Source organism: Artibeus jamaicensis, unplaced genomic scaffold (genome assembly GCF_021234435.1).
Source record: "Artibeus jamaicensis isolate MK-2021 breed Jamaican fruit bat unplaced genomic scaffold, CSHL_Jam_final scaffold_474, whole genome shotgun sequence".
NCBI lineage: Eukaryota > Metazoa > Chordata > Mammalia > Chiroptera > Phyllostomidae > Artibeus > Artibeus jamaicensis.
Window position 1 is genome coordinate 17,358,728 of NW_026522046.1, and position 19,308 is coordinate 17,378,035.

At 43.5% G+C, this 19,308-nt stretch overlaps 1 protein-coding gene across 1 annotated transcript in view; it reads left to right on the plus strand.

The window, feature by feature from the left end:
- The first annotated feature begins 5,988 nt into the window (after window positions 1-5,988).
- The window catches only part of SLC7A14 (solute carrier family 7 member 14), a 50,911-nt gene continuing 37,591 nt past the window's right edge, over window positions 5,989-19,308 (plus strand). The window contains exon 1 of the mRNA XM_037137497.2: window positions 5,989-6,324. Coding sequence (XP_036993392.2) covers window positions 6,021-6,324 — 304 coding nt within the window. The 5' untranslated portion in view covers window positions 5,989-6,020. The remainder of the gene's footprint in view (window positions 6,325-19,308) is intronic.

Genomic DNA, 19,308 nt, shown 5'->3' on the forward strand with positions numbered 1-19,308 from the left:
TAAGGGCTAGGCAGCAGACCAAGGGTCCTCTGAGAGCTACCTATGGAGGTGGGGTTGGTGGGAGAGGGTGTCAGCCACTGGGGACCAAGAGACCCGGCCAGGTGCCAGAGCAGGGCAGTTCGAGATGAGGCTCCCATGGCCTTCACGCACACCACGCCAGGCACTGCTGAAAGCTTCACACGTACTAACTCCTTCGCTCCTTACCAGCACCCTGCGAGCTCGGTGCCCTTATTATGCCATTTTATAGATGGCAACACTGAAGCATCAGAGGCATGGCCCAAGGTCACTTAGCTACTAAAGGCAGAGCCAGAATTTGAACCCAGGGAATCTGGCTGCTGAATTATGTCCTTAACCATGAGCCAGGAACTCAGCCCAGAGGAGGAAAAGCAGTGAGGCTGGAGGGAAGAAGGGTCTGCACAGGACACCTGGACACAGGAGTCAGGGGAGGGGTTCAGAAGGCTTCTCCTGACCCTGAGTCACCAGGAGGAGCTCATCAAAGCAGGCACCTTTCACTCTGTAACCTCGGTTTGCCAGGGCACACTGATTAGAATCCTGCGGCAATCATAACTGTCCAACTGTGTGAAGAGGCTGCTTCTACCAGCCAGTGTTCCCTGCTGCTCCAGATGTTTCAGCGAAGGCTGGACAATTACTCACAGGGAATGTCAGAAAGGGATTTCAGTAATCCCGTCGTGTATTTGCAAAATCAGGCAGGAGTGATTTGGGGCTGTTTACTATTTTGTTACCCGACGTTTCCTCCCTCTCCTCTCCTCCAAAGGCAGACTCCCATCTAATCCGGTAATCCTACCTCAGCGAACATCTAAGCCGTAATTATTTGCATCCTCACCCAAACCTGCTCTTACTGACATTATCCTTGGAGCCCGCTGAACCCTCCGGCACCCCAGCAAACGCCACAATGATGACTCTCCTCTCCCAGAGGTCCTGTAAGCCTTCCTTAGTTACAGCTGTGAAGTATTTTGAGACACCTGAATTAAAGTGCTGGAGAAAGCACAACACACATTTATTGCTCATCTTGGAAAGACAACAGCCATGAGCTTCCAAAACTATCTTTGAGTAACGTAATCTGGGGGTAATGAATATGGATATTGTCAGTAGTCACTTAGGAGCATGTTTTCTCTTGTACATTTTGTTCCCTCCGGTAGATTTCCAACCAAGACAGGAAATGCCCTAAGCCCCTGCTTGCAGCAGTAAAGCAAGCACTGAGAAAAATTACGTGGTGGGAACAGAGCTAGGAAGGAATCCTCGCCACCCTCAAGTTTTGTGCCACTGGAGTCTCTGTGTTTTTTCACCATGCTTTCTAATTGTCTATTAAATAGAAGCCACCACCTCTGGAACAAGCCTGGTTCATAGCTCAGTGTCCCTGTGACACTTTCTGATGAAGGGTGATCAGTACAAGTATCCCAGAGGCTGTCTCCAGACAGCATAGCATCCGTGGTCACTGCCAACAGAGGACAGCTGCTGAGAGGCCCAGCTGCCTGCCCAGGAAGAAAAACAGGACGGATCTGTTGGACTTGTGGCCCCACAGGGAAAATGGCGATGTGTTAGTCAGGGTTCTCCAGAGAAACACAATCAATAGGCGACATATGCGTACAGATATATATGAGGTGATTTATTACAGGCACTGGCTTGCATGTTATGGAGATCAAAAAGTCCCACAATTAGCTGTCTGTGAGCTGGAGAACCGGGAAAGTCAGTGCTGCGTTGTAATTCAGTCTGAGGCCAAAGGCCTGAGAGTCAGGAGGGACCGGAGGTTAAGTTCCAGTCTTTCAATGAAAGGAGGACCACCAGTGCCCAAGGAGAGGAGAAGACAGAGTCTCAGCTCCGGCAGAATCAGTGAATTCACCCCCTTCCTGTGCCTTTTCCTTTTCAATGGACTGAACAATGCCCACCCATACGGATGAGGGCCAGCTCCTCAGCCTACCAATTCTAACACTGATCTCTCCCAGAGATACCCTCACACACACACACACCCCAAAAAATAACATTTTACCAGCTATCTGTCACCCCTAGTTCCAGTCAGGCTGACACATACACTCCATCATCACAGGCAATATCTGGCTTTCCACACCAGCATTTCAGCCTGTCTGGTGGTGTAGGGCAGTGGACCCCAACCCTGCCTCACTAGAATCACCTGGGGAGCCCTAACAAATCCCTGTATCTAGGTTCCACGTTAGCTCAGTTAAATTGGGGGATCTCTGGCGTAGAGACCAGGCACCAGTGTTTCTGAAAGACCCCTAGGAAATTCCACTGTGCAGCCAGGATGGAGACCACCGCCTCCCTCCGCAGCAGGTGCACACTTCACTCACCTTGTACCTCCATCCTGGGACCAACTTATCACTGGGCGTGATTCCTCAGTTCAGGGATCCCCAACCCCAACCCCAGTCTCTGGGCTGTAGACTGGTACTGTCCATGGCTTGTTAGGAACGGGGGCCACGCAGCAGGAGGTGAGGGGCGGGTGAGCAAATCTTACCCGGAGCTCTTCCTCTTCCTGTCCTCCCCCTCCCACCACCCTACCCCTGTCTGTGGAAAAATTGTCTTCCACAAAACCAGCCCTGGTGCCAAAAAAACCAGGGACCACTGCGTAGTCTCAGTTCACTTTGCACAGCAGCTACAATGAGCTTTTAAGAATATAAATCATGCCGTGTCACCCTCCAGAATAAAACCCTGCAGTGGCTTCACACTGTATGTAGGGTAAACTCAAGCCCCTCCTCTTGACTTGAGGGACCCTCAGCAGTCTGACCCTGCCCACAATAGGCAGGGGAGCCTGGAGTAAGGACTGAGCTCTGTGAGTGGACGGCCCAGAGCCACGCGCTGGCCCTGACTTTATGGGCCCGTGACTTCCACCGAGTGACTGGACCTCTCCAGCCTCCGCTGCCCCATCTGTAAAGGCAGTTTTGTTGTAAGCATTAAATGAGTGCACACACATAAAGCTGTCACACAGCCCTCAGATCCTGCTCCTCATCCTGTCCCAGTTGTGATCACTCAGTTTCCAGAACAACCACTCTTGTTTTCCATGGTGGACCGCCTGCAGGAAGAGTGACACCTGGCATGACTGGCGCTCAGGAGCCAGTGTCCCTATGGCTCCTGAGGGTCAGGAGCCTAACCCTAACCCCTGCCCCTTCATCATCCTGTCTGATTTCCTCTGCAGCCTGTATTTGTTTGCTAAGGCTGCTATAGAAAAGAATGACAAACTAGGTGGATTTCAACAGAAATTGATCTCACAGCTCTGGAGGTTGGAAATCGGAGACCAAGGTGTCAGCAGGGTTGGTTCCTTCCCAGGCTGTGAGCAAGGCTCTGTTCTGTGGCTCTCTCCTAAACTCTGGTGCTTTTCCAGAAATCCTTGGTGTTCCATGGCTTACAGATGCATGGCCCCGACTTTGCCTTCATCTTCACACCTTGTTCTCTGTGTGCAGCTCTGTGTCCAAATCTCTTTTTACAAAGACAGTCGTATTGGTTAGGTGCCCAGCCTAGTCTGGCGTGACCTCATCTTAACTTATTACATCTGCAATGACTTCACTTCCAGATAAGGTCACATTTTAAGGTATTACACATTAGAGCTTCAACATATGAATCCAAGGGTCACAATTCAATCCATAACATAGCCCTTATCCCTCTCTGAAACCATCTGGATCTATTTGTATACCTGTGTAGTGCATTACATGCCTTGTCTTTCCTTACTGAATGTTCATTTATATTGTTGGATTTTTCTGCAAGTCATGCTATGCTTTTGTAATAGGAAAAAAGGCTTTTCAGAAAAACAAAGCCCTCCTTTGCACTCTGACTTGGCTTACCTCCCGTTCCAGATGGGAGGCTCCGTGAGCACAGGTACCACGTCTCTGCAGCCCTGAACCTAACACCAGGTCTAGTGAATAACAGGTGTTCAACATAGACTCACTGAGTTGAAGTGAACAGATAACACATTAGATTCCCCACTAGAGTTTCAGAGCTTAAGCAAAGCGGGTGTTCTTGCAGCTCTCCTGGTATGCATGTGACACCTTTTCTCACAAATGTAGAAATATGAAAAAAAAAAGAATGTTGCCGACACTGTAGGCTTTTAAATGACTCTGGCATATACAGTGGCATCAAACTGGACTGGCATTTCAAGGTGTTGTCAAGGACTGCAGCCCAGAATGAAGCAATACTGTCAGATCTAGGAGGAAATTTAAGCAGTAGGGCCATCCCCCGAGTCCTGTGAACCAAACTGTCACACTTCACATGATTCTCCTAATTAGGTTGTGTTTGCAAAGGCTTTAGAAGCAGACAAGTGTTACGTTAAGTACTAAGTGGTATTCATTAATATTGGTAGATTATGTGGGCTGGTATTTATCATAGATGTAAATGTCCCAGGCTTATCAGCACAGTATGATATTTAGCTGTACTTTACATTTTCCTTTATAGAAGTTCATAGTGCTACTGACTTCCAAAGAAAATAGCTTCATATAATTTTCTAACTTGACAAAACTTTTGAAATCATCTAACACAATCAACTCTATCAGACCCAACACCTCTCTTTTGTAATAAGTGAGTGCTACACTCCTTTCAATGTCCTGAAGCAAAACTCATAGAGAACCTGCCTCCAGATAACATATTTCAGTACGTAAATACTCAGGCATGTCCAAGTGGAGCTGTCAGATGCATGCACTATATGAAGAAATGCTGCAAATGGGCCAGTTCCAAATGGCAGGCTGTTACAAGTGTGCAGTGTGGGAGATGCAGTACCGAATGGCATTGCCAGGTGGGAGGACTGGTTTTCTAAAATGGAGAGGAATGCCTCTAAAGAAATTACAGCCTTCCTTCAATTTATTTTATAGTTGTGTTCCTGAAAAATTCAATGAAATTATATATTAATACCACCCCCCCCCCAATCCCATGTGTTTATATGTAAAACAGAGTTAAGTTTTAGGTTCAGAACATCATAACCAGAATTTTCACCTACAAGAATGTCTGATCAGATATTCCCATATATTTAGCATCTCTGGGGCCCACCCACCATATGCCAGGAGCGCTCTCCCATCCTCAGTCTTTGAAAGCAAAAAAATGTTCAAAACATGTTTCACCAGGTCAAGTGAAAACTTCAATTACACTCTCCATTCATAATAGCAAACCTATTGCTTTAATTCATACATCCTCTGTGTGAATAAGGATGGATAAATTAGACCTCTGCTCATCACTCATTATGTTAAGAAATTTTGAAATAAATATGACACGTTTTACTAGTCTCGATTTGTATTCATTTGTATTTTTCTGGTTATTAGGCTAAACTATGAACATTAGAAATATATTTGGGTGTGTACAACAAAGAAAAAACATTTTTCACTTAATTTGAGAGCAAAGTTCCAAAGCAAGTCCTAGAGCTAGTTTTATACCCTTATGTGAAAAATGAGGGTGCTGTGTCCCCAAAGGACATGCCCAAGAATCACAGACCAAGTCTTGGCCAAGCCAGGCAAAAAGTTCTTAGAGTTGGGACAGATGAGCACATTCCTTCCATGTTCCATGTTGTCTTAAGCTTGTTTCAGACATACTCTAATTTAACCTTCACATAAACATTAGGCTGACTTTCTTACCCACATTGTGCAATTGAAACCAAAGTACGGAGAAGTGAATGAACAGAGAAGGCAAGGTCCCAGAGAAGCAAGTGGCAGTGTGCTGACTCAGACCAGCTTCTTCTGAACAACTGTGCAACACAGAGCGAACTATAGACTGTCATTTAGGAGTGGAGGGGACACAAAGGGGAAAATGCAATGCTCCTGTGTATGAGTAAACAGGACAGGCCAGTTCTCCCATCATTCCTCTGAGTCATGGTTTGTTCCCCACTTAGTCTCATCTCCTTTCTTGTGTTTTTCCTGCAGATATTCATGCCCAGGAGAAGGCGGCTTTGGGTCCCTCTGGACCTCTCCTAAAAGGGAGATCACTGTGTGCTAGATGAGCCCCAGAAGCACCCACTAAGGCTTCCATAGCCCTCTTCCATCAGTTGACCTTCACCGGAACCCCTACCACTCAGGATGAGTGGCTTCCTGGCCTCCCTGGACCCTCGGCGGGTGCAGTGGGGGGCTGCCTGGTATGCCATGCACTCCAGGATCCTGCGCACCAAACCAGTGGAGTCCATGCTGGAGGGAACAGGGGCCACCACTGCACACGGCACCAAGCTAGCCCAGGTGCTCACCACCGTGGACCTCATCTCACTTGGTGTTGGCAGCTGCGTGGGCACTGGGATGTACGTGGTATCTGGCCTGGTGGCCAAGGAAATGGCAGGACCTGGTGTCATTGTGTCCTTCATCATTGCAGCTGTTGCATCCATACTATCAGGTAAGGGCCTCCATGCAGGGGAAGGCCTGTCGAAAGCATGCTTGCCAGCCTATTGCCATTCATCTCACAATTCTAGAGTCTTGACTCAACTGTTGCAGCTACCCTTTTTATTGGTTTCCTGATACAAATAATTGCTCTGGTGCCCAACCATCTCCCAACTTCCTATTCTCTGTCATGTCCTAATGGTTCCATTTTTATTTTAACTTTCCCTTCCATTGAAAGATAAATTCTTTTATAGGGGAGGACAATGAATATAGCTAGGATATAAATAATAAATAAAGGCTAGGAAGAGTAGCAAAATAAGTCAATAAATCTGATATGATGGGGATTTGATGAGCTTCAAATTGGTACTGCAACTCCGCAGCAGGAGGAAACCAAGCTAGAAATGCAAAGCCATTGTGAGCCCCATGAGGCACCATCTGCCACACAGACTGATACTTTCCAGAAGTAGCATAACTAGCGCCTTCTCTTTCCTGGAGAAAGAATCATAAAACTCATTATCTCCTTTTTAATGAGGTACAATGACCTAGCATTTATCCTCTGTGAAATGGCTTTCCCATTTCTTTTCCTTCCTCTTCTCTTGAGCTGTGATCCACATACAGCACCTTCCCAGAATGCCCGGGATAGGTCGACAGACAACTTGAACAAGAAGGAAGAGGAAAATATTCTGCTTCTTGATGGTTATAATGCAAAGGCATGAGGTAGATCACGTGGTTCAACCCATGAAGGGGTGAATGTCATGGTCTTTTCAAACGTTTCATGAGACGTAAGAATGCGAACTTACTTTGGGAGGTCTGTGTGCCAACACATGCCATCACAAGAAAGTCTGCACTCACGTTGTATATCCAGATGAAATGGCCTGTGCTCGTGGGGTGCACAGACTAGAAACATGCAACCAGAGAGCATGCTGGTCCCTATTTCACACCCTCTCAATTTGATGAGGGAAATATTTCCAGACTGATTTTATCTATCTTCAGTCATGGCTTACTTCCCTGCTAGTTTTACCACTATCTCCTTTTCTAAACTCGTTCTCTAATATGCACAAATATTTTAATAATTAAGTTTCCTACAGAGCAAAGGATATTTTTCCTTATAGATGAAAATAAATTATTCACCTAGATGAATTTCATGGATGATTAAAATTCTATTAACTTGATGGCAATCATTTTCAGACTTATTTGGCAAAGAAATTATTTGGGAGAAGGCACCAGATTTTTTACCATAAATGTATAGATCTAAAAGTGTTGCCATTTAGAACAGAACTAGCCATAGTAGGCCAAAAGGCAGACCTGTAACCTGAGGGCCTACAGACAGCACAGGGCAGACTGGTAAGAGTCCTGCTCAGTTCATACAGGCTGCACAGTCTGCTCCAGATCCATCCCATTGGGGCCCAGTCCCCCAAATCACAATGATTCCATGAATGAGTCACCCTCATCTTATTCTTCATGATGCTACACTATATTCAGAAACCAGAGCAAGGCCCAGTCTCACTGGGAGCCTGACCCCTCACAGTGTATGTGGGTGCTGCGTGACCTAGACACTTCTGCTGCTTAGGTGGTCTGAGATTGGACCAGTCCATGCTGTACTGCACCTCACCAAAAGCCCTGATGCTGCACCTTCTTCCAACTTTGCATTTAGTGAGGTCATGTGGTTAACCCGAAGTCAGTTATGGTGGGAGTAGTCATGCCACAGAAACTGGCAAATGCCATAAACCAGAGTTTGCTTGTTTTCAGGTAGCTGGGTTTAGCTCCACCGAAGGCTCTGGTACTGCTGCCCCGTAATGGGTGCACCAAAAGAAAAGCCTGCTTCTCCCCCAATCAGGGACCCACCCCTTCTCCAATGTGGCCACATTCATAACATGTCTCTGCACCTTGTAACTGATTCATTTCCCTGCTGAAGCCAGCCAGAATCCTCCCAGAGCCCCAGCCAGGGCCAGGACCAAAATGACTTGTGCCAAAGTTAACATATTTATAGTAAGCTTCTTCAATCAGGCCTCTCACTTTATTATCCTTTGTCACTAAACAAAGAAGGTTCCCCTTCACTGTCTTCTCTCCACTCCCATATCATCAGTCCATATTGCCTCTCCCTTGACAGCTTCTCCATATCACAATAATCATATCAGAGGGTCCTTTTTTCCTTCTGGCTGGAAATAAAAGCTGGCTGGACCCTGAGGACACTATTGCCCTGCCACCCAATATGGGGAGGATGCCATTCCCACACTCCTCTCCCACTCACAAGGTCAGGAGGATCTGCTTCCACCGCCCCTTCCAGATCCCTGTTCTTCCTCCATCACATCAAAGCTCCATCACTGCCTTGCTGTGTGGGCTTCAGAAAGTTACCAAACCTCTCAGGTTCTGTTTTGTTTTTCTCATCTGCAAAATGAGGATAATAGAGCTTAACTGGTGGTGGTGTTGTGAAAATATATGCAAACACCTTGGCGAAATGCCTGTTAGCGACAAACAGCCATGAAAACTCATATTACTGAAGCTCATGCCCTCTGCCCCACGATGCTTACTTATTCTGATCTCCTCACCTCCCAGTCACTCCTCACAGTCTTCCTCTCCAGCCCAGCTTCTGCCATAGTCCCAGGCAGCTGGAATGCCCAGGCAGATAAACCCATCCACCACCACAACCTAGCCATAACTGGGCAGTGTTATGCCCGTGGCCTTCACCTCTACTGGTGCCACATCCACCACCAGTCTTGTGGATCCACCCTGGTATTGTCATCACCTAGAATGGTTTTGCCTCAAGAACCTTAAACAAAAACCCTGCTCTCTTATCATAGCTCATTCCCTTACTGAGCTTGCTTCTAAACCCCTTGACTCCATGTTCGTCATCCAGCCTCTAAAATGACCCAGTGAAATCTACCCCAGAATCTGCTTTCTCAAGTCTGCACCTGAATGAATGAGCTCTTGGGAAAGGTCGCTCAACCTCACATAGGAGGTCTCTGGCCTCCCTTTGCTGAGTCCACGAGTCCTTTCACTTTTCCTTTGTCAAATCTTCTCAATGGTCTTTCTACACTTTCATTGTTCTCCAATGAATAGCCCTGCTCAATTTATATCTCTTCACTTAGAGCAGACAACCTTGATTCCTTCCAGATACCTGCCATGAGCTCCTTAAATATTGTACCACCAATATGTCCCTATACTATCACCTACACATGACACCTCTCCTCCAGTTTCAGAGGGTAGAATGTCCTCACTTTCAAGTCAATCAATTCTTTGAGCCCTTAAACTTATCCTTTTATATTCTCAATAATTCCCCTCCCCAACTGTGTCTTCAGCCTCTCTTCAACTGGCTTCTTTCCTAGGTTATGTCTCTCTCATCCTAAAATATAATTCTTCTTAGGACCACATTCTCCTCTAGCAACTTTCAGTCTTCCTCCTCTCCTAATCATTCAAACTCCTCAAAAATGCTCGTTGGCGGCACTTACCTCTGATTCATTCCTCAACCCACTGCTTTCTGGCATCTTCCCCCACCACCTAAGGAAACCAGACTTACTGAGGTCACCAATGGCATGCCCTTTGCCAAGTCCTATTGATATTTTTCTGCACTTATCTTATTGGAACTCTGCTATATTTGACAAAGTCATGTCATCTATTTTGAGACATTTAATATTCTCTTGACTTTGTGTGAGAATATGAAGTTCTTAAACCTCTCCAATCATTTCTTCCCTTTCTCCTTCATGACTTCCCTTTCTCTATTTGTTCTCTAAATGTTGGTGTTTCCCATTCTATGCTCCCTGCAAGGAGATTATGTCCTCTCACAGTTTCAACCATCATCAATACTCCCATGCTTATATCAATTCATGTCTCGGCCATATACATGTCCTCCAAGCTTCACACTGCCTACCAAACGTTTCCATCTGGATGTTCCAGACACACCCAATTCAACACATATACCAAATGTGCCCAGTTCTTTCTCTCTGAGAACGTGAGGGTAGAGGTGATTCAGAAGTGTTGAGGTCAGCGGAAGTTGGTGCTCTCAATGAGTTAAAAAAGTCACTGAAATAAAAATATTGAAGAAGTATGCTACAGGATAGAAGTGACATTGCAGAGTGGGATGTTTGAAATTAAGATTTCATAAGTGACACAGTAATTAGTAATGTTAATTTTAGACTTGGAACCTGGCTCAGCTACTAACTACCTGTGAAAACTTGAGCAAGTTCCAAAACTTCTCTGAGCCTCAGTTTCTCCACTTTGAAAATGGTCATAATAATACCTGCATCATAGAGTTGTGAGGACTAAATAAGATGCCTGTAAAGCACCTGGTACAATGCCTGACACATAACACTAAATAAGTGGTTATTTCTATTGTGTGCTAAGCCCTGTATTAGGCGCTCACCATATATTATCACATTTAAAACTCATATCTCTTCAAGGTAGGTTTTATTATCTCATTTTACATATAAAGAAATTGAAATTTAAGTAACAGAACCTAGATTCTGTTTTCAAATTTGAAACCTAGATTCAAATTTGTTTGTGCCAACAATATCTTTCAACCCTGAGTATGAATTTAAATCTCTTGAAGAATTTTTTTAAAATAATGGATTGGGGAAGTGGGTGGTCAGTTTTACTGAATAATAATTACATACAGTAAAATGTACCCTTTTAAATGTACAATTCTGTGAGTTTAACCAACCCATATAATTATGTAACCTCCACCATAATTAAGATACATGAGTCCCATCGCCCTCAAATGATTCTTTCCTGTTACCCCTGTGTAGGTTTCCTCTCCTCCCATTCCATCCCCTGGCAGCCACTCATCTGCTCTGGCCCTATATTTTCACTTTCTTTCAGAATGTCATATAAATGGAATCATTCAGTATATAACCTTTTGAGTTTGGTTTCTTTTACTTAGAATGATGCAATATAAATTTATATTGTTTGTGTCAGTGGGTTGTTCTATTTCTGAGTAATGTCTCACTGTATGGCTATACCACAGTTTGCTTATCCATTTTCTAGTTGAATGATGGTTTGGTTATTTCCAGTATGGGACCATTATGAATAAAGCTGTTGTAAGTATGTATGTGCAGGTTATTGTGTGAACACAAGTTGTCATTTCTTTTGAGTAAATACCTAGAAGTGGTATGGTTGGGTTTTGTGGTAAGTATATATGTAACTTCATAGTAAACTGCCAGATGTCTTTCCAAAGTGGCAGTATCTTTTCCATTCTCACCAGCTGTACATGAGAGTTCCAGCTACTCTGTTGCTTGCCAGCACTCACAACTGTCATGTGTAGTTTTTTGTGGTCGTTTTGTTTGTTTGCCATTTTAAAAAGTATCTAGTTGTATTTCTGTCTGGGTGTGATTAGCATTTTTCGAATTATTATTACTTTGGGCACCTTTTTATGTGCTTATGTGCCATCCATGTAGCTTCTTCAGTGAAGTGTCTACTCAAGTATTTTGCCTACTTCTTAATTGGGTTCTTCATTTTTTATTATTTAACTTTTAAAGTTATTTATATATTCTGAACACAAGACCTTTCTTAGATATGTTCTCACAAATATTTTCTCCCAGTTTGTGGCTCATCTTTGAATTTTTTTTAAATTTCTGTTTATTTATTTTTAAATATACTGATGCCCAGGCTTCATCCCCAGAGCTTCTAACTTAATTGGAGTGGGCTATAGCCTGGATTATTTTTGTTTTTGTTTTTGTTTTTCAATTCCCCAGAGGATTCAAATGTACAGCCAAGATTAAGGACAACTTTATTATAGAAACCAGAACCTACATTCTCTGCAGCCATGACCTACAAGAAGAGGAAACATATGTTAGGGTAAAACTATTTGGCCAGCAGATTCCTAATAGATTTTCTTAGACTAGTGGCCTCATTCCCCATACAATGCTGGCCCATGTATAATATGAAACAAAACTAACTAGGAGAGAGAGTGACTCTACAATTTGACAAGCCCCAAAGTTACAATAACTTCCTGCACTCCTCCTACCAGTCTGGCACCTACACTGTAACTGGCCACAGCCCATCACAGTGGAGGGAAACTGCAGAGGGAACAGTTCATGCTGTCACCTTTGCCCTTTGTCCAAAAGGTCTGATCTACCCTTTAATAGCCCAGTAGACCACAGCCAGACCCCATGCCCATTACCAGAGCTAAAAACCCTTTTGTGTATACCAGAGGAAGAAACTTGAGAGGGAAAATAGTCTTTCTTCCTGGTTACCACCTACAGCTCTGTTGAGAGACTGAAGGATGGAGGGAAGATGGTTCACAAAGTTCTCTAATTCAGGTGACTGGGATGAAACACAGAGCAAAGCCGTCATGTCAGTGACATCTGGCCATTAAAAGCAACCTTCCCTAAGAGGCTCCTACGAACTTGAGTTCATATAAAGGACAGCAGGTTTAACCTTTTTTCCAAGTTTATTTCCAGTTCTCTTTTAATATCAATAAATTGAACCTCAGAAATAATATAGATAGACCTAACTCCTCTAAGTTCATGCACTTTCTACAATAACTCTTCAAGTTCATATTGCAGGTGGTTTGGATAAGGATAAAATGACAGTACACACACACAGACAGCATCAGTCCCCTGCCTGGTGCACAATGCCAGTCATTTTTGTCATCTACTTAGAAGAAACAGTTGGCAAAAATGTAATAAGCTATAGCTCAATAAAGATGTATTAGGTACCCACCATATACCACCAGTCCTGGGGTAGTACCAAAAATTAATAAGAAATTATTCTACCCTACAGGAACTAGTATAAAGGACACATGGACAACAACTAAGGGGGGTGTAAATGGAAGGGAGATGGGGAGGACTGGGGGGGGGGGTGGGCTGGGATGGGAGAAATATACAGAAAACTATACTTGAACAACAATTAAATTTTTAAAAATTAAAAAAAGAAAGAAATTATTTTTATCCTAGAAGGCCCATGGCTTTTTGATGGAGATGAACACCAAACCTGAGAAGTAACTATGGTAATAATAGTAATAGTAGTAGCAATAGCTGCCATTTGTTGAGTACATAACTATGTACCAAAAGAGTTCTAAATGCTTAGCACATTATTTTACTTAATCCTCACAAAAAACCCTATGTGATAAGTGGTGTTACTATCTTTATATTAAAGATGAGAAAATAGAGTCTACTGAAAAGTTTGATAATTCACTTACGAGGTGACAGAATGAGGGACAGTGTCAAAGCAGTCCGACTCCAGAGCCTACTCCTTCAACACTTTGCTATTCTGCTACCATATTAGCAGACTTGGATTAGGTTCAATTGTATAAAATAGAGAACTAAAAGTGAGGGATAATTTCACTTATCTTTTACGTAAAAGAACTCTGAAGGAAGGCTGCTGCTGTGGCTCCACAGTCACGGGGTCTCAGGGTCTCTTTCTGCTCTGTCATCCAGGTGTGTGGCTTCCATGCTCAAGGTGACTTTGAGGTCCAAAATGGCTGCTGTTGCTCCAGGCAGTATGTCTGAGTTCCACAAGGCAGGAAAGAGAACAGAAAGTTGAGGCAGGTCACTTCCCACATTTCTGTCTCCTTTATAAGAACATTTGTCATGAGTGCTTTTTAAAAATTTGCTGTAACTACTACTTACATTGGCTAAAACCTGGACACTTGGCCACATAAGTGAGGCTGTGAATGTAGTCGTCTAACTGGATATACTGTCAACCCCAGTATTATAGATGTTCTATTGATGGGGAAAGAAGGGAAAACTGGCTGTCGCTGCCAGATTCATAATGGATGCATAACCCCTAAACCCTCCAGTTTGCTGAGGTCAGTTTGTCCTGAAATATTTAAGTAAAATTGGTTCTGATACCCAGTAATACACAATCAGAAAATCTAGAGCCCTTTTAATAAATCTAAGGAGTTGTGAGTCTTACCTTTCTCCTACTTTTTCAACTCTGAATCTCTGCTTCTATGAAGTCTCTGTTTCTATTCTGCACTTCACTTCCCAATGCCCCTTTCTTCACCTCTTCATCCAACTAGATGAAGATTCTCCTCCAAAATTCTCCTCCCCAAAGTATCAACAAGGCAACATTGCATGTACAGCAGACTTTGTGGAAAGTTTGGGCCAGAGATAGGAGATATAATGCAGTCCATCCATCAGACATTAAGCTTACCATCAAATATAGGACACTGCAATTCTTCCTGCATTTACAGAATGTTCATCAACCCTCTCTTCTTGACTCCAGCCTCAAGTCCCATTAATAGGCAGCCTTTCTCCTTCACACTCTTTTGCCTGCTCACTGTCAAGCCCTAAAACTCATTTTCTATCTTATCCAGAGCAGTTTGCTTATCTCTATCTCTCTCCAAGTTCATCCTGGTCATTTTTCAAAGACTATGATCTCTCAAAAAATAGTCCATCAAGATAATTCACTAAGCAAAATTAGGGGAGGAACTTGGGGCCCAAACCAAGATTATATATCATTCTGTAGGTGCTGAGAAGTTCAGTGGCATAACCAGATCTGTATTTAGTAACAGGGGAGAGAGAAGAGAGGTGAAGAAACTGGTTGTATGCATACTGAGTAGAATAGACAAGAGATTATGAAGCACTAGGCCCTAACAGTGAATAGAAGGAAGCTTAAGATGGAGAGGATTTGAGCATTGGTGGATGAAGGAGGCTGAAGGAAAGAAGATAAGTACCCTATTTAGCTGAGAAAAGACCCATAGCAAATAAGAATGTTTTTGAAATAATGTCATTAGAATAATTGATCTACAACACTATTCTGGTGACAGAAAGTGAAAGTAGAAACAGAAAACTCCAGTATAGAGAGAGGACCCTCACAGAACACCCAGAGGGACAGTAAACTAACCTTTGTGTGCAGGACACTGCAGATGGTGCTTTCATGTAGCACCTGCTCTCTGTGTCACCGACACAGTGGAGGGAGGGGTGATTTTAGTTCTGTCCTCAGATGAGGAGCCAAACAATCGGAGGTTAAAGTAACTTCCCGAGAGGCAGGCAGAGATTTTGCTGTAGAGCCAGAAGTGAAATCTAAGTCTGTAGGACTCCAAAACTCAAGGTCCTCCATTTCAGCAAGCTGCCCCTGAGATCTTTGAAGCTAATATTTCTCATTAGATGTGGATTAATAAATTACAATCAATGAGAAGGGCCTAAAAGGCAATAAAGAATCATCAAACCAAGTAATCTTTTTCTCAGTCCTCTTAGTTTATGGTTTAGCACTAGGGTTTATAGTTCATATTTCCTGACATCCTCAGTTGCTCTTTAGCATCCCTGATTCACCAGCAGGTGAGCCAATGGTAACCGAGTCATGGAGAGGTGGTAAGGGAAGCAGAACTCTATCAAGCACATGCCTTTCTCACAGGTGAGGCTCCCAATGTCCTCTTTGGGCTGGACCTGGGCACCTTTGTAGAGTTGAAGCAGAGTCTCCCCGTTCCAGCATTCATCTCAGGTTGGATTTTTATGGCTAAGGAATATTTCTAAAGATTCAGAGTCTGTTTAGTTTGCCTGGTGAGTTTCCTTGTTTTGTTTTTAAGAGCAAACCATTTTCCCCTTTTTAAATTGAAACCAGACTTGAGAGGTGAACATCAGGAGATTGGTTCTTGTGCAACTCCTTCTCACTGATCTAAGATCATTTATTCGTTCCACAAACTTCCATTGATTTGTTCCTCCAAACATATCTGAGAACTGCTCTCAACTGTACTGGGAGGTGGAAGAGGAAAACATTGAGAGGGTGGGGAAGGAGGACAAAGACAAGCAAATGCACACCAGCCTTCAAGCCTCTGGAAGATGAGAACTCCAAAATAGTGTTCAAATACACAGCCACGTGTTGAAATTTTAATAATGATCACAGCTACTCCTGATATTTGTAAAGTCTCTGAGATATCCTAATTTATTAAACACTCAATAAATGTTAGACATCATGATTATTACTATTGTTTTTATTATTATCAGGCAAATACTGTGCATATATCACTTTATTTAATCTGCCCAACCCTGCTGCTAGGTAGATACTAGTGTTTTCATTTTATGGTGAATCCTAAAAGTTAAATCGCTGAAGACTTACAATGTGCTTGTCACTAGCTAAGTACCAGTTGCATAACCCTCCCAACAAATTCCACAAAATAAGTGCCATGATTATACTCTCTTGGTAGATGTCAAAACTAAGGCTCAGAGAGATTTGGTGACTTGCTGGGGCCACAGGACAGTCAGTGTCAAAGGTTAAGTCTAAGCTGAATTCTGTCTGGCTCCAGGGACAGTTACCCCTAAGCTGCTTCATGCAGGCACACACCCCAAAATTCAGAAAGTACCAAGAGAATCAAATGAGTCAAGGAAACTCTCATTCTTATTGGGGTTTCAAAAACAAAAGCCATTGCTCATTGTATTCTATTGATTAGGAGAGCATTTTTTAGCTCAAAACTTCTGTAACCCAGGTCACGAACATGACTTCTAAGCTCTGTCACCTGTTAGCAGTGATAAGGGTATCGTGAAGTGCATGTAGCTCTTCTTTAGAGTACTGATTGACAGCCCTGTAGGAAGGATGTCAGTTACCAGTTCAGAGAAGGTGAGCATATTTTATATAATAGAAACTTGAAAGTTTCTCAAATTGCTGATTGTGAAAATGAGTTTCCTCCAGGAAACCCCAGAAGAACCGGAGCTTCTTTTACACCTTCAGCAGCCCTTAGTAGAGTGGACAGTGCAGACCAAGAGCACCTAGCATGGCTGTGTGGAGTGGCCACCAGCTGTGAGTTGCTGCAGAACACAGGAAAGAACTCAGACAAAGAGCTTGGCGTCAATGCAAAGAAAGAAGACTGGGACAGGCACACGTGCCACAATTGTGAGCACTGCAGCAGACAACAAGGCCTAGGTCAGAAGTCAGGACACCTCAGATCTAGGTCCAGCTCTGTCCCCCAGCAGCTCGGGAACCTTGGACAAGTTGTTCACATCTCTTGACCTCAATTCCTCACTCTGCAAAATGAAGAATTTAGATTACACTGCCTGTATGAGTTAGGTGTTATTTGTTTGTTTGTTTGTTTGTTTGAATGAACCTAGGAAGGGATAGATTTGTAAAGAAAGATTGAATATCTCAACCCCCCCAAAACACACACACACACACCCCAACTTCATGTAGCAATTAGTCCCTGTAGCTGAGCCCTGCTCTGCCATTTACTACTTTGCGTGACTTGGGAAATCCACTTAACCTAGAGCTTCCCCCAAATTACCAATGTGCCAACATGTTGATCCCTTAGCCCTCTGGGCAGCTGGGAAGTGGCAGAGGGACCAAGCTAGTCCACTCTACCGGTGAGCAGCCTCACCCCTTACACATGACCTCCTTCTCATACTCATACAAATAGTGTCATTATCTGGGTGTGTCCCATCAGGTGGAAAAGACTGGGGGGTCCTGATAACCTGACCAAATCTTGGATTCATCATCTGTAAATGAAAATATTGACAGCCTATGCATCATAACCATTTCATAAGATTAAAATTGTATATATAAAGTGTTTAGTATAACTGGTGTGAATAGTAAATGTTCAGTAGTCTTTGCTGATATTATTATTCCCCTACCATTACTACTAGCCAGGTCCCCAGCTTAACAAGGCTAGATGTGTCCTTAATGCAGATGAGCAGTCCTGGTTCAGACTCTGAAGCTTCTCAGTGCATACCCAGCAAAAGACCCTGCAGGCCTGCCTCCTACTCTCCCTTTCTCCAGATAAACCTTGTGCAAAGAGTATGCTTTTACTTCTGAAAATATTTGCCTAAGAAGAATTACCACCTCTATGACACAGCCCCATTCAAAAATGCTGTGCTTCAAAACATACAGAGAGGCTGCGCCTCAGAAAACAAGCAAATAAATACATATAATAATTACAAATTGTGATTAGTGCTCTAAGGACATTAAACAGGTTACCATGACAAAGCATTGTCTCTGAACAAGCAGTATTTAAGCAGCCTCAACTCTGTGAAGTGAAATAGGTGCTGGAGGTGATTGAGGCACAATGGCCATGGAACGACCACTTGAGACAGGACTGTGGATAGAAACCCTTAAAGAAAAGTTATGACAAGTGCCAGCCTTTGCCTCAGACACCTGGTACAAGGCAGACTGTGCAGAGAGGCTGCCCGGCTGGCCTTGGCAGCTCAGGAGCCTTGCATGTGTCAGGCCACCTGCTCCGAACATCCGCGCCCCTCCTCACATGCCCAGGTCACAGAGGCTGATGCTAAGGGACCAGTACCATCAAGAGAATCAGGGGACTCCTGGCAAAGTTCACTGGCAGTCAGTGGATAATCCCTTTGGTGAGATCACTAAAGCAAAAGGTATAGAAGAGTTAGGTCCAAACTTGGTTAAATGGCTACTGGAAAAAGAGGAGAAATAAGAATCAACAATGAAGAAAGAGGAAAAGTGGGCAGAGGAGTAAGAATAGAACTGAAGGATGAACAGCTTCTTACCCAAGGAAACAAAGGTGTAAGCCCTGGTGTCTTGAGCTTTGGAAATACTCAGAAAAGGCCACTGCTGTGACACCCTGTGGATTGAAAGTACCAGTTTCTGGGGTGCTGTGCACACAGACACCACATTTCACAGAATAGAGTTGCAAGAAAAAGAGGGACTCTCAAGCAGTAGGAGGAATCCTTGACTTAACAACCCAAGGAATGCATTTATCTTGGAGACAACTGTGCCTGTGCTGTACTGAGTGCCCATGGGTGGCTGTCTATGTGTGGAAAGTAATGATTTGCCAATATGCATTGCAAACATTTCATAGTAGACTCCACCACTGGCCATTTTCATGGATCTGGGCCCCCAAAAAATCCCTTGCAGAGTAGTTGAAAATGTATATACATACAAACATATACATATACATAACTTTACATGTATATGTATATGTATGTGGGTATATATATACACATACAAACATTGTTAGATTCTGTTAACTCGGGACGTCAGTAGATAACTTATTTTGGAATAAACTTAATAGCTCTTGGTCGTATTTATTTATCTTGAAACTTTATACCCCAGCTTGTAATTTCTTGGGCTTTTTAAGAAAATAACCAAGCTAATGAATGTCTCTTATATG